The following is a 13545-nucleotide window of genomic DNA, read 5'->3' on the forward strand; positions in this document are numbered from 1 at the left end:
TTATATGTGTGAACGTTATGATTAGAGATCAGCGAATTTCATACTTTGAAATTCATTCACACTTTGCTTGTTAGTTAAAGGTGAATTGCGTTACCATGGACCATAACACAATTCTATGACGGAATGCATAACAGAAGCCGGCATAAAGGCATTCCGTTATTCATTCCGTCATAATAGAAGTCTATTGGCTGCAAAACGGAGTCGTCCCTTTTCCGTTATGCAGGGGAGTCCTAAAATTGGTCCGTGGTAACGGAATCCATAACGCAACTCACCTTTAACCAACAGACAAAGTGTGAACGAATTTAATAAATGGAAATTCGCTCATCTCTAGTTATGATGATATATGTAAGTGATTACAATATTAAAAAGAAAGGATAACTTTATTGGGGAAAGTTATACAATTTAAAGCTCTAGTACTAGAGGCTTTAGGACCCTGTTGGGTTGACTCTAGCCTGGATACAAGATGAGATACAGTTGGTTATGGAGGAATACAGATTCCATATGGAATCCTGCAGCACATTTGCCCACAGATGTTGCAATTGGGCCTGTTGATCCTGCACACTCCTAGGTTGCCAAAGCTGCATTCAACATGGATTCACCATGTTGCAATCTGATGGACATATAACTGAGCTGTTAGGTTCCCACGTATTACTACAAGAGGTGAAATACTGTCTTATGTGATAGCTCCCAAGATCATCACACCATTAGTTGAGGCAGTGTGATCAAATGATCCTCTCTACTGGTGGACTGTCTGGGCTGCCTGGACCCTGTTGATGTGTGTGTATGCCCTCATATAACACCTTTTCAGAATGACCATCCTGTTTCTGTCAGTTCAATGATGAGCCCTCTCAAAGTCTATAGACTGAGCAAAATATCTGAGTGCTTCGTGGTGGCATATCTATCATAGCGATCTTGCCATTTTTTATTTATATTCTACTCTATGCACAATTGTATAACACCTTGTCATTCTATGGTGCCAGTCCCTATGCTGCTAAAATATGTTTTACTAGCTATAGAGCCCTATTAGAGTAATTGGATTTTAACAACAATTTCTAGGCTCACATTATTTTTACATTACACTGTAAGATAAAAAGAAACTCTTGAAAAGCCCAGTCTGGTATAAAATGTAACACAACAAATCATGGTATTTTTAAAAGGGGATATTCATCCAAAACTGATCTTCTGACTTGCCAATAGAGGGCATCTGTCAGCAGATTTGTACCTAGGAAACTGGCTGACCTGTTGAATGTGCGCTTGGCAGCTGAAGGCATCTGTGTTGGTCCCGTGTTCATAAGTGCCCGCATTGCTGAGAAAATTAGGTCTTAATATATGCAAATGGTGGTCTCATGGCAACTCTCCCATTGCTTTTAGAGGCTCTTTTCTCTCTGTAACTGCTGCATCCTCTGCAATTTGTTTGACAAACTAAGGGAGTGAAAACGTCACCATGTATGGCCCTATCAATCAAAGTGGAGAGCTTGACAGTTGCAGAAAGAGCTGAGCCTTTAGGTCTAATGGAAACGCCTCCATTGCTCCTAGAGGATCACTTGCTTATATTAAAACAATGTACAATGCAGGCACATATGAACATGGGACAAACATAGGTGGCTTCAGCTGCCAACTGCACATGTAACAGGTCAGCCACTATCATAGGTACAAATCTGCTGACAGATGCCCTTTAAAGTAGTGGGCAGTCTGACTTCATTACTTCTTTATCTCAGCCATAACAGAGAGGGGGTCTTGCATAGCTAGCAAAATGAGTCAACCCATCAAACATGTTATTGACCACCAAATGTTGGGCAAATTTCCCCCTTTAAATTTAAATCTCCTAACATTTCCAAAGGCATTATTGCAGTGATCAAACACATTTCCATACTTTTTAAATAAGAAGATACACTTCTGGCACCACTTATTTCCAGAGGGAACAAGGGATCAATCTAAATTCTAACATAATGAAAGGCTATGGACACCTTGGTCTGCATTTTTTTTTTTTGTATTTTAGCATTCTATTATATTCATTTTAGGGTAAGAATATAATTTTTTTCAATCGGTCTCTATTAACAATTTTCTCCAGTTTTTTCCTCAACAGCTTTTAGTGTATCTGCAGACTATTGCCTACCATTCTCAGTGAATCCATCATAGAGCTGCTCTGAAGGCTCAATCTGCAGCCATCAGCACATTCTTAACAGCTCATAAGCACTGAATATAACTAATTTTAAGAAGTTTGATAAGAATTTTGTATATTATCATGGGATCTGAAGTTTGGGATGTTAAGACGACTTAGGTGCAAATAGAGTTTACTAAACTATGATAAAATATATATACACAAAGATATACAAAGATAAATATCAGTCACCGAAAGTCTGCAAACAGATGGGCTAGCTCCACTTCGACCAGCGCCCAACATGGCAGATCCCCCTTAGGATATAAAGAGAGCTGATGGTAGCAAGACATCTTACTCTGATGATGTCTTCAATGGAGCTGCCCTCTCTGTTACAAAGCTAAATGTTTTCAAGTCTCCTGGCCGCTCCTAACCCTACCTAAATATTAGTACGCATGTACTGTTACCTCATACTGCAGAACTGCGGCATGGTGTTAGACATCTCTAACAATTTACATTTGTTCAGAATGAAAGGGGAAAGACCAATTAAAGCCATGCTTTACATTTAGCTTTAATAACTTTATGAATTGCCAGAATTTAAGAGATAAGGACTAGTGATGAGCGGCAGGGGCAATATTCGAATTTGCGATATTTCGCAAATATTTGGCCGAATATTCGCCATATATTCGAGAATTCGCAAATTCGTGATCTCCAGGCATTATTTTCTTGATTGCGAAAATTAGATTACGAATATATTTAGCGATATTCTAAATATTCGCGAATTCTCAAAATGCCGCTATTCGCGATTGAAATTCGCAATTCGAATATTCGTGTTCGACACTGATAATGGCTACGGATCAAGCTGTCAGAAATGTTCTCTGATGGATTTACTAAGAAGGGGAGAAGCAATAGCTTGCACATACACTGAAAGGGAAAGCTGCAGTGCAGACTAAAAACTGTTAAAATGTTTTAATAACAACTCAATGAAAGATTATTTTTAGCCCAAAATGAGTAGAATGCAGTGATAAAAAGATTGACCCCAAATATGTTCATAGGCTTTAAATGTTGTGCATTTGATAGTTGTTAAAAACAGTCAAAACAGTTATATTTTGTGGGTAGCTTAAGTTTTGAAAGTGTAATAACAGAAATGGATCCCAATGTCAATTATCATAAATAAATAGAGGGCTACTGAGCTAAGGAACTTTGCATTATGTTTTTGCTATTTGTTTTTAATGTGTTTTTCACCCTAAAACTATGGAATATTTAGTATAATATGGCCCGACACCCAGTTGTGGTACTGGAAACTATGCAGTGTTAGAGCAGAAGCATAGGCCCATGTTCACTGTGTAGTTTTCGGCACCTGTGTACTATAGCTCACCTCAGCTGTACCTCAGCACGGCCACTACTCAGTGCACGGAGCCTTCTGCTTCCACTCTAACAGATCTGATATTGATGACCTAAACTAAGGATATCTTGAATATCTGCCGCCCAGGTAAAGTCTTTTAAGTGTAGCTGAGCTGTGAAACACAACCCATGGAGTGCTGTTTGTGGAAGAAAGCAACCGTTTTCTTCTAATCGTGTACAGCACCTTTAATTTATTAGAAGAATATTTATTTTATGTGGGTGATTATGCCCATTCTTTTTGCAACTGATTGTAATATTCCAGTTATAGCATAGTACATAGTGGATAAGTTATTGCACACATATCTGTAATTGAACTGTTTTCCTACAGGTGTCGGACTTGCTGCTGCCGTTCTATCTTTCTGGTTAAATATTTACTACATCGTTATTATATCCTGGGCTATATATTATCTATATAACTCATTCACTACTGTAAGTATTTCTATACACTAAATGTTCAATATATCCTCTTGCATGCTAGCTATAGCTCACATATCCAAAATATTCTGTATTCTCTAACCATTTTTAAAATCTAAAAATGCAGTACTGGATTTACTATACTGTATGTGATGTCCCATGAAAAATATTCTACAGCTTCTTGTTAAGCTCTGAGTTAAGCTTTTGAGATAATGATCGGCCACACTGTGGGCGCGGCCATCGTCCATGGGATCGCTTGTACGAATGATCCCACCAACTAAACTGCCAGACCAGGGAGTAAATTTTTTTTATAAAAACAGACTCCTTGGTGCTTGAGCGCAATGTCAAGTAATCGTCTGAATTCAGCCAATCATGCCATTAACATGCAGTTTCAGCCGATGAACGGCCAAAGTTTTCCAGGACGGCAAAACGCAATGCTCGTTTGCTCTCGTTTTTCAAACGACAGTCGGCCGGATTGGTTGAAATCTCCCATTCTGGCTTACTTTATTCTTATGTGTCTGGTCACCTTAATTCAATACAATATATCTGTGTAGCGCTACCAGCAGTTTTTTTTACTTATTTCTTTATCTGGCCCACTGAGATGGCCGCACATGCTCAATTTCATCCTTCATGCCTCCGGAGCTGTGATAGGGGGAGAGCTGCAGCAGAATGGACACTTATTTTGAGCTGCTAGCTTGACATAAATCTAGCAGAGCAATGAATGGGGACATCTCTGGATCCATGTGAGGTACAGGGCTGGTTTTAATTTTGTTTGAAAGAGATTGTCGTGTACTCTATAATGTCTGGCCCATCTCACTTATTGATATCATATTGCTAGGACCCCAAGGACCTGCTCCTATCTCCAGAACAGACCCTCAAAGTGAAGAAGAATGGAGGGTGGCCAAGTATGTGTTGCTTCTCTCGTTTCACTTTGAGAGCTCTGTTCTGGAGATGGGAGCGGGACCCAGAAGTGGGATCCACACCTAGTTGATGTTGATAGCATATCCTCGCAAAATGCCATCAATGTCTGAGATGGACCAACCTCTTTGAAGGGAATCTGTCACCGAATAACAGTATTAAACAAACACAGAGCTGATAGGGCTGACTGAGCTGGTTTCACCCATACCCATTTTATTCTGATTCAGCCACTTCCCCCACCAATTCCTTTGCAAGGCCGAGCAAGATTACGAATAGGATGTCTGGCCCTGTCAATCAACTGCCCTGTATCTCTGGAATGCCAGAAAGGATCAGGGTAAAACAGGTATCAATGTAATTAGCTCAGGCAGCCCTATTAGGATGGTACCTGGTTTCATAGTCTTGTTAATGGAGACAGACACCCTTTAAAGTGGCTCTGTCAGGTCTCCTATACTATGTTATATGATATCAGAGAGACACGCTCACACATACAGATTGTATGTACATATTTCTAGGATTTGTTAACTTGTAAAGAAATCCTGTGTGTCTTGCTTCAGTGCACCCGCACAGTGATTGACAAGTTTGTTGGAAGCTCATATTATGAATGGTATTCTTGTTTATAAGCATTGTTTCTTATAAGACTATGGTGCCTCACAAAGGCACTATACAGAGGCACATGGAGTCCCTTTGGACCCATAATATTAACCCACATGCACTCAGTGTGCCACCATATGCTGCATAATCTATATAAAAATTATACCTGTACGTAAAAATGAATGGCAGACTTTGTAATACAAAAATTTTAAGGAAAATAAAAGCATAAAACACTAAACTATTTTATTTGCATTTTAATCCTATAGTCTTTACCTTGGAAACATTGTGATAATTATTGGAATACGGAGCGCTGCTTCTCCAATTATTCTATGGTCAACACAACAAATATGACCAGCGCTGTGACCGAGTTTTGGGAGTAAGTGTGTCTTTTTTAACTACATGAGGGCATATCTACCACTTTTATAGCCTGACGATACAACTGCAGCACCTTTTACATAATAGTGGGCTTACACATAAATGTACCTTTAATAGATCATCAGCAAAACAGATTTCCATCGAGAGTAATTATAGCCTTCAGCATCAGGCCCCTCTAATAACAGGGTGAAAAGTATAATTGTGCTGTGACATAGAACAAGCAGTTAGACACTCGCTCTCTCTCTCACACGAGATCGGATAGACTTAATAACTGGTTGCTATAGGCAAATACACAATGTTATTTATGGTATTTACTAATATTCTATAAAGAAATTGTCACATAATTCATTGCTCAACATGTGCAATTTTATTGGGTTGGATATTACAAGAGAGAGCAAGAAATGAAACATGAAATTAGCTACAGTAAAACAAAGCATGAATTTTTTTCACGTGTTTTATGCATTTGTAATGATTTTTAATTTCAATGTAGCTTTTACCTCAATAGCAAAAGGATTGTATCACATTGTTTTTATTACTAATTTTAAATCAGCTTTATGATCTGCTTGCATATTTTTCATTCTACTTTATTGCATGATTATGGGGGCAGAGTATTGACTGTGTTGCTGTGAGTGTTGTTGCATTGGTTTACAGTAGGCATATGGACATTTAAAGCAAGCCAACAAAAATATGCCTCATTGATTTCTATGAGAGATTGCTATGGGCACGCTCTGTAATAGGTCCATTGGTCAACATGCAGAGAAGGTAAGGATAGTCAGTAGCTGAGCTGTCTCTGTCACCTAATATTGATAGTGCGGTCTTGTCACTTGTCTGTAGCTTCTTAATAAAGGTGTTACCTTTGGTTGTAATTAGTGTTGAACAAAGTCAAGCATTCGAAGCGGAATTCGGTCTGAAGTGTACGAAAACTTTGATTTGCAATAAATCCGAATTTCCTTGCGCTTCATAGTAATGAATCAGTTTTTTTTTAAATGGCGGCTGCACATGTTACAAAGTGAAAGTAAGAAGCCCCGAAATACAAGGTCACCCATAATGCAGTGCAGCCAGGCAATCCAAATATAGCCATCCCCTGTGACTTCACAGCCCTATAAAAGCCTCATCCAGCATGGTCTCTGCCATTGTCCTGTGAGCTGAACATAGGGAGAGACATGGCAAGGGCTCATGCACTAGAGACAGTGTTGCTAAAAATTAATAGAAGAATATTGGAGAGGGAGACTGCAATGATAGTGCAGGGAGACTTATACTGCATCAGTTTTATTTATTTATTTCTACTAGAGGTCCACGAATCCCTTGAATTTTGCTAGATTCGTGGACTCGAATCCCGACGTAATTTACGAAATTCGAATACTACGAATGCTGTCGCAATGTCACGTCCCCACGCCTCCCGAGATGCCTGCTATCAGTGGCCTACCATCAATATAGGCAGACCACGCACTGGGTATGGGGCCCGTGAGGTTAGGGTTATACATGAACTAAGGTTATACTTGAATATACGCTGCATTAGTAACAGTAGAGAGATAAATACCGGCAATGGGGCGTTTGGGTCGGCAGCCCCAGGCCCAGTGTCAGTGAGGGGCCCATTGCCACCCCAAGCGCCCTAGTGCCATTACATATTTACATTTTCATTTGGCATTATGCGCAGTGCTAGTGGTGCGCTGACAACAGCAGGAGGGAGAGTGAGCAACCACTTCCTGCAATCAGGTAGCAGCTCAGTGCCTGGTGTGCCCACTCCTCTGTGATGTCTTTGGTGGAAGTTTGCTCCCACAGCTAGCAGCACGGTAAAGTACCAGCCCTGCATTTACTTTTATCAGCAGTGATGTCCCACATGCTGACCCTCCTCTGGGTCTTCCTGCCCTTCTTTTTGCTTGTTAAACCCCAGCACTGCCTTCACTATTCCTAGGCTGTGTGAGAGGGAAGAAGGAAGCAGCAGCAGAAACGCTCTGCATGATAGAGCTGAGGTGAGAGGAGCTGTCAGGAAGATGGGCTGTTTGCTGCAGCAGTGTGACTGTACTTAGAGCTGTTAGGGTCAGCCTCAGCTCTGCTCACTGTAGTGCATATATATTCTTTCATATGGGACCTGTGGCATGTGCTGGATGCTCCAGATAGACTACCTCTGAGTGAAGGATGGGACATGACAAAAATTGCTCAGTTCTGCTCCCTGTTAATAACAAAGGGAGAGGTTGAGCTGTGAGACAGAGATCTAATGCTGTGGACCTGCAGATCTGTCCCAGGGGTCACATTGACCAATGTGGACAGTTCTGCTGCAGTAATTGAGCCTATAGGCTCTCCTCTGATTTACGCCTATCATAAAATAAATACAACTTAAAGGGTAAGGCCGAGTTCATATCCTGTTTTTTTTCCATCCGTTTCATGTATACATACAGTGGCATCCTTCATCATAGTGTTTGAAAGAAAAATGTATATGTTAACATATACGTTTTTTCTACTCAACTCTGCAGGATAGAAAAGCATTGGGTGCAGCACTTTATCCCTTCCCCCCCCCCCAACATATACGTAAAAACAGATTGCAAAAACATGTGAACACAGCCTAACATTTTATTTAGCCCCTAATGTACCCCGCACCCTCACTAATCAGCTTTAATAATTGTACTTTTTATTGGGGAGGGCCCAATTCTGAGTTTTGCTATGGGGCCCCATGCTTTCTATATACGCTCCTGCCTGCTTTTTCCCTACCCGTGAACTTTCCCTAAGCAAGCACCGCATAACAGCAGCCTGAGGATTCGTAGGATTTGAGATTCGAAAGATTCAATATATTCAAGAACCTTTTCGGATTTTGATTCGAAAAAAATTGGATTTGTCCCACCTCTAATTTCTGCATTTACTTATTCCTACATCAGAACTAAGTTAAGATATGTAATTCAAGACCAATAAGATGGAAGACTTTATTATTCCACTGCCAGCGTGCCAACTGGTCTTAATGATGACCATCCTCATCTTTGGCTGGCTTTAATTCTTCCAAATCATCCTTCAAAGTCTCCATGTCCTAGAAAAGTCACTAAGATGCAGAGAGAGGAAGAGCTGAATGTTACTGATGCCATATTCTTAGATGATGTGGAAAAGGAGGAAAAGCAGATAGCATAAGAAGGGCTCCCACCTGTAGGGCAGGAGAGCGCTGGGGTTGGAGAAGTTGGTCTGCTAGAGCTGACTAATAGTCTGTATTTACTGTTGCAGACAAGAACAGCAACAATATGCATATTGGGCCCCCACCTAACCAGCCAAACCCCATACCAGCAAACCCCCTTTTTAAAGATGCATTAAAGGCGGCACACGGCCATTAACAATGAAGATGGACTGTACAGTGTGGTCTTCGTTATTACATGAAAGGCAGCTCTGTGTGGCCGTATACTAAGGCAGAGTGGCCTGAACATACCTATAGCCATTTGTGACGAATTTAACGATGTAGCTGAGCTAAAATTGATTCTGATAACTCTGGTAATACATGTCACAGTGTTATCTCATGCCATCTTGTGATAAAAGCCATTGAAATACTTTGAAAGGGTTAGTTAACCTTTTAGTGCCATATTTTACTTAATGCGTTAACCATCAAGTTTATCTCGGCTGTATCTGTATTCAGAGCAAATCAAATTTCTTGGTAACTTCGACGAAGTTGCAAATAGAATTTTTCAAAACTTTGCTTATCTCTAATTGTAATCCTGCCCACTGATGATTATAAGATAACATATCACTGATCCTTTAGTGTACACAACAAAAACAATGCAAATTGTTCATTGCCTGTTTTCTGGCCTATAGAAAATGAAAAATGTCCAACTAATGCTTAACTAAGCTCAGTGTCCAGTGTGAAAACAGTTTTCAGGATTTTCTCTTCATTTTTCTTACATGGTATAGTAGAAAAGTCTAAAAGATGCTTATAGAAAAATATAAAAACTTGGTTTGAACATGGTAATTTTTAGTATAAAATATTCCTTTTTAAAAGAGCTGTCTGCTTTTTGACAATCCCTAATATTTGGAAGGGTTACTTCACAATAAACTGATTACAAAGTGGGCAAAGTGTGTCTCTTCTGGGCACTTAGCTGTTATCTTTAGAAAATCCTGGCAATAGGCCTTTATAGGGTCATTTATCAAACTGGTGCAAAGTAGAACTGGCTTAGTTGCCCATAGCAACCAATCAGCCTCCACCTTTCATTTTTTGCAGTTTCTTTGGAAGATTAAAGGTGGAATCTGATTGGTTCCAATGGGCAACTAAGCCAGTTCTACTTTACACCAGTTTGATAAATCCCCCTCAGTTGCCCTGCAAAACCAACAAAGGTGAAATTAAGCATTACACAGTGCCCACTGAAACCAATGATTTGTCTTCGTAATGCAAGATAGGTCCTTCAGATGGAGATACCTTTTATGTAACCATTCTCTGCACTGGCCAAGAAGATCCTGAACAGCAAGGTCCTGATTACTCTGAATTTCCTAAGAGGTAGTATGAAAACTGGACAACACATTGAATGTATCTAAAAATTATATCTGCCTTGGATAAATTCCATCTCTACAAAATCTGACCATTCATTTGTTAGCCATAGCCCAGCCATCTATGATTTGGCAAAGAAACTGTCACTGGTAGAGATGAGTGAATTTCTTGGCTTGGGTCTGATTCGGTCAAATTTGCCATGCGATTCAATTCAAATAGTCCAAATACAGTAAATTTTACCAAAATCGAAAGTGCTCTGATTATGTAGTAAAGTATCTTGCCCTGTCTTCCTATCTCTTTTTCTCTCACTCACTCACAAATTTTTGGTTTGTTGAAATACAAATTTTAAAAAATGAAGGTCAACTTTCTGAGTTTTAGAAATGATTTGCTCGTCTCTATTCACTTCCATCTTTTGAAGATGGCAGGCATCATGTAATACTAATCAACTTTACTAAAGAAAAGTCTTAGAGGATATACAGAAAATGCATATAATGCGATCAGAATATTATTAGACATATATCAGCTGTCAAAATAACTAGGGAAAAGCAAATTGCTTTGGAAACAGGAGTAGTTGAATATGGTGTTGGCTAAAAACAACTCCAGATCCAACCTAGTGTTGTTTTCCACCATTTATACCAAAGTATAAGTGAGGACTGGCACAGCTCTAAAACGTGGCCCATTTTTTATCTACTCTCATGTGTTGGAAAACCATGGCCGACATGATTATTTATCTTACATAGTCACAAATTTTACCAAATATAGAGATTTAATTTAGAGTAGTCAATATCTGATTGAGTGTCATAGGCCAGCCAACAGACATGCTCTTTTAACAGGTTCTATGTAATGAACTCAAGAGCAGAGACACATTTTCATTGTGCTAAATTGATGTTAGTCTGTACAGGAATCTCAAAAGCAAAAAAAAAAACATGGGAAATGACTCGTGGAGATGGCAAAGCAGTCGGCAAGACACCTTATTAAACTAAATTTATAGCTTCAAGGTTTCATATAAAGTATCTTGTGAAAAGAAGGTCAAAACAAGCAGACAAATGAAGTGCTGTAATTGAGTACAGTTAACTAATCACTAGCCCAGTGCCAGCTTTGTCATAAAGAGTATCTAAAAGCACCGTTCATATGATTCATGCCACTCGGGGACCAGTAAAATGAAATGTAAAGATGGCTGTAAAATAGTTTTCTGATCTATTACTTTTCAGAAATCTTACATTTACTTTCCATATCAGGCGGCTCTATTAATTTATCATAGCACCAGGTAAAGCTGGCGCATCAGTCTGATAATGATTAAAGGTACCATAGGATATAGGTAATGACATTATGTCCAATCCCCTAATACCATGGTAAAACAAATTGCTGCTATTAAAAGTGATTGACAACAGGAGAACCACCGAGTGATCATGTTTCCTCTATACTTTTAAAGGGAATGTGTAAGAATTTGTGGTGATTATTTTACATTTTCTATGTCATTGTCTACATTTAGAAAATAAAATTTTTACGATCTTGGAGTTTTTGATTAATAATAAACTGACACTTCAGTATTGTAGAGATCAGTACTCAGAAGTAGTGATGAGCGGCAGGGGCAATATTCGAATTCGCGATATTTCGCGAATATTTGGACGAATATTCGCCATATATTCGAGAATTCACTAATTTGTGATCTCCAGGCATTACTTTCTTGATTGAAAATTCGCATCAACATTTTCGCATAAAAATTCGCATGAACTGGTATTCAAAAAAAATCGAATATTCGCAATTACGAATATATTTTGCGATATTCTAAATATTCGCGAATTCTCGACGTGCCGATATTCGCGATTAAAATTCGCAATTTGAATATTCGTGATCAACACTACTCAGAAGTCATTTAATAATCATAACAGACAGGATTACAATAAAATATAAGACCAATATATACTGTATATAACACATTATCCAGCAGTCACAATAATTGACTACACCTCATTCCTGAACAATTACCTCTGCACTGGCCGCTTAGCATATCTAGAAAACTCTCCCATTGAAGTCAATGAGTCGCCTCTGTTCTTTCGTGTCTATTGTCTATGGGGATGCTGTAAAGTCTATCTGTACATGTTGTTAACAGTGTGTGAGACAAGGTGGCAGCCCCAAAAATCATGTACAGAATATAAAACAACAAAATCTTCAATCTAACATATAAAGCTGAGTGTATGTGTCTGTGTATGTATGTATGTCCGCTAAAGGAATCCACACCGTCGCATTTACAATCACGAAATTTGGCATACAGGTACATCAGGTGTCCGGGAAGGTTTTAGACCAGGTCTTAGCTCTCTAGGACATACTGTTCCTGAGATAGTCCAAAAAAATACATTAGCCAATAGAAGCTTGGTCACATGACCCTTATCAGCCAATAGAAGCTCACAAGCCGTTAGCCTCCACATACACAGTTTTACTCCAGGTTTCCATAACAAACTAGGCATTTTTCTTCACTGCTGTAGGTGAGCTTTAAAGGAAATTTGTCACCAGGATAATCGCTATTGAAGTAAAGCCATGGCCTAATAGCACTTAGTACCTTATTTCAAGATGTGCCTTTGTTCCAGCAATAGATGTTTTTATCCTCTGAAAATCCAGTTTATTTGGTAGGAAAATGAGCCAGTAAGGTGCCCAGAGTAGTGTCACTCTTGCAATAAGGAGCCCAGACATACCCCCTGCCACAATGTGTCCACCCTCAAAAGATGAACTTAAAACCCCACCTCCAGGTCGCACTAAGCCACGCCTATTATCCGGTTAGGCCATGCCTAATCCTACTCCTCAGCTGACGGGGATCTAAAAAATGAAGATAAAATTCAACTTCTGTCAGCTGCAAGGGTGGGAGGGAGGGTGACTTTCTCCCTGCAGCTCACACTCGGACAGCACTGTGCTGCTGTCTTGGAGTGAGCTGTTCAAAAGGGCACACCCCTGATCTGGTTAGGCCACACCCCCTCCCACTACTCAGCTGACAGAGATTGAAAAAATGAAGTAAAAAATCAACTTCTGTCAGCTGCAGGCTTGGGAGGTGACTTTCTCCCTGCAGCTCACACTCAGACAGCATAGTGTTGCTGTCTTGGAGTGAGCTGTTCAAAATGACATGCCCCCGATCTGTTTAGGCCAGGCCCCATTCCACTCAGCCGACAGGGATTAAAAAAATGAAGTTAAAAATCAACTTCTAGGTCCTGCTAAGCTACGCCCCCAATTTGGTTATGCCACACCACCTCCCATTCCTCAGCCGACAGGGATTGAAAAAATGAAGTTAAAAATCTACTTC

General features: G+C 39.7%; 1 protein-coding gene across 1 annotated transcript in view; it reads left to right on the forward strand.

The window, feature by feature from the left end:
• The window catches only part of SLC6A1 (solute carrier family 6 member 1), a 117851-nt gene that overhangs the window by 44304 nt on the left and 60002 nt on the right, over window positions 1–13545 (forward strand). The window contains exons 3-4 of the mRNA XM_044300887.1: window positions 3831–3931; window positions 5692–5801. Of these exons, the coding sequence (XP_044156822.1) occupies window positions 3831–3931; window positions 5692–5801 (211 nt within the window). The remainder of the gene's footprint in view (window positions 1–3830; window positions 3932–5691; window positions 5802–13545) is intronic.

The sequence above is a fragment of the Bufo gargarizans genome, chromosome 7, assembly GCF_014858855.1.
Source record: "Bufo gargarizans isolate SCDJY-AF-19 chromosome 7, ASM1485885v1, whole genome shotgun sequence".
NCBI classification, from domain to species: Eukaryota; Metazoa; Chordata; class Amphibia; order Anura; family Bufonidae; genus Bufo; species Bufo gargarizans.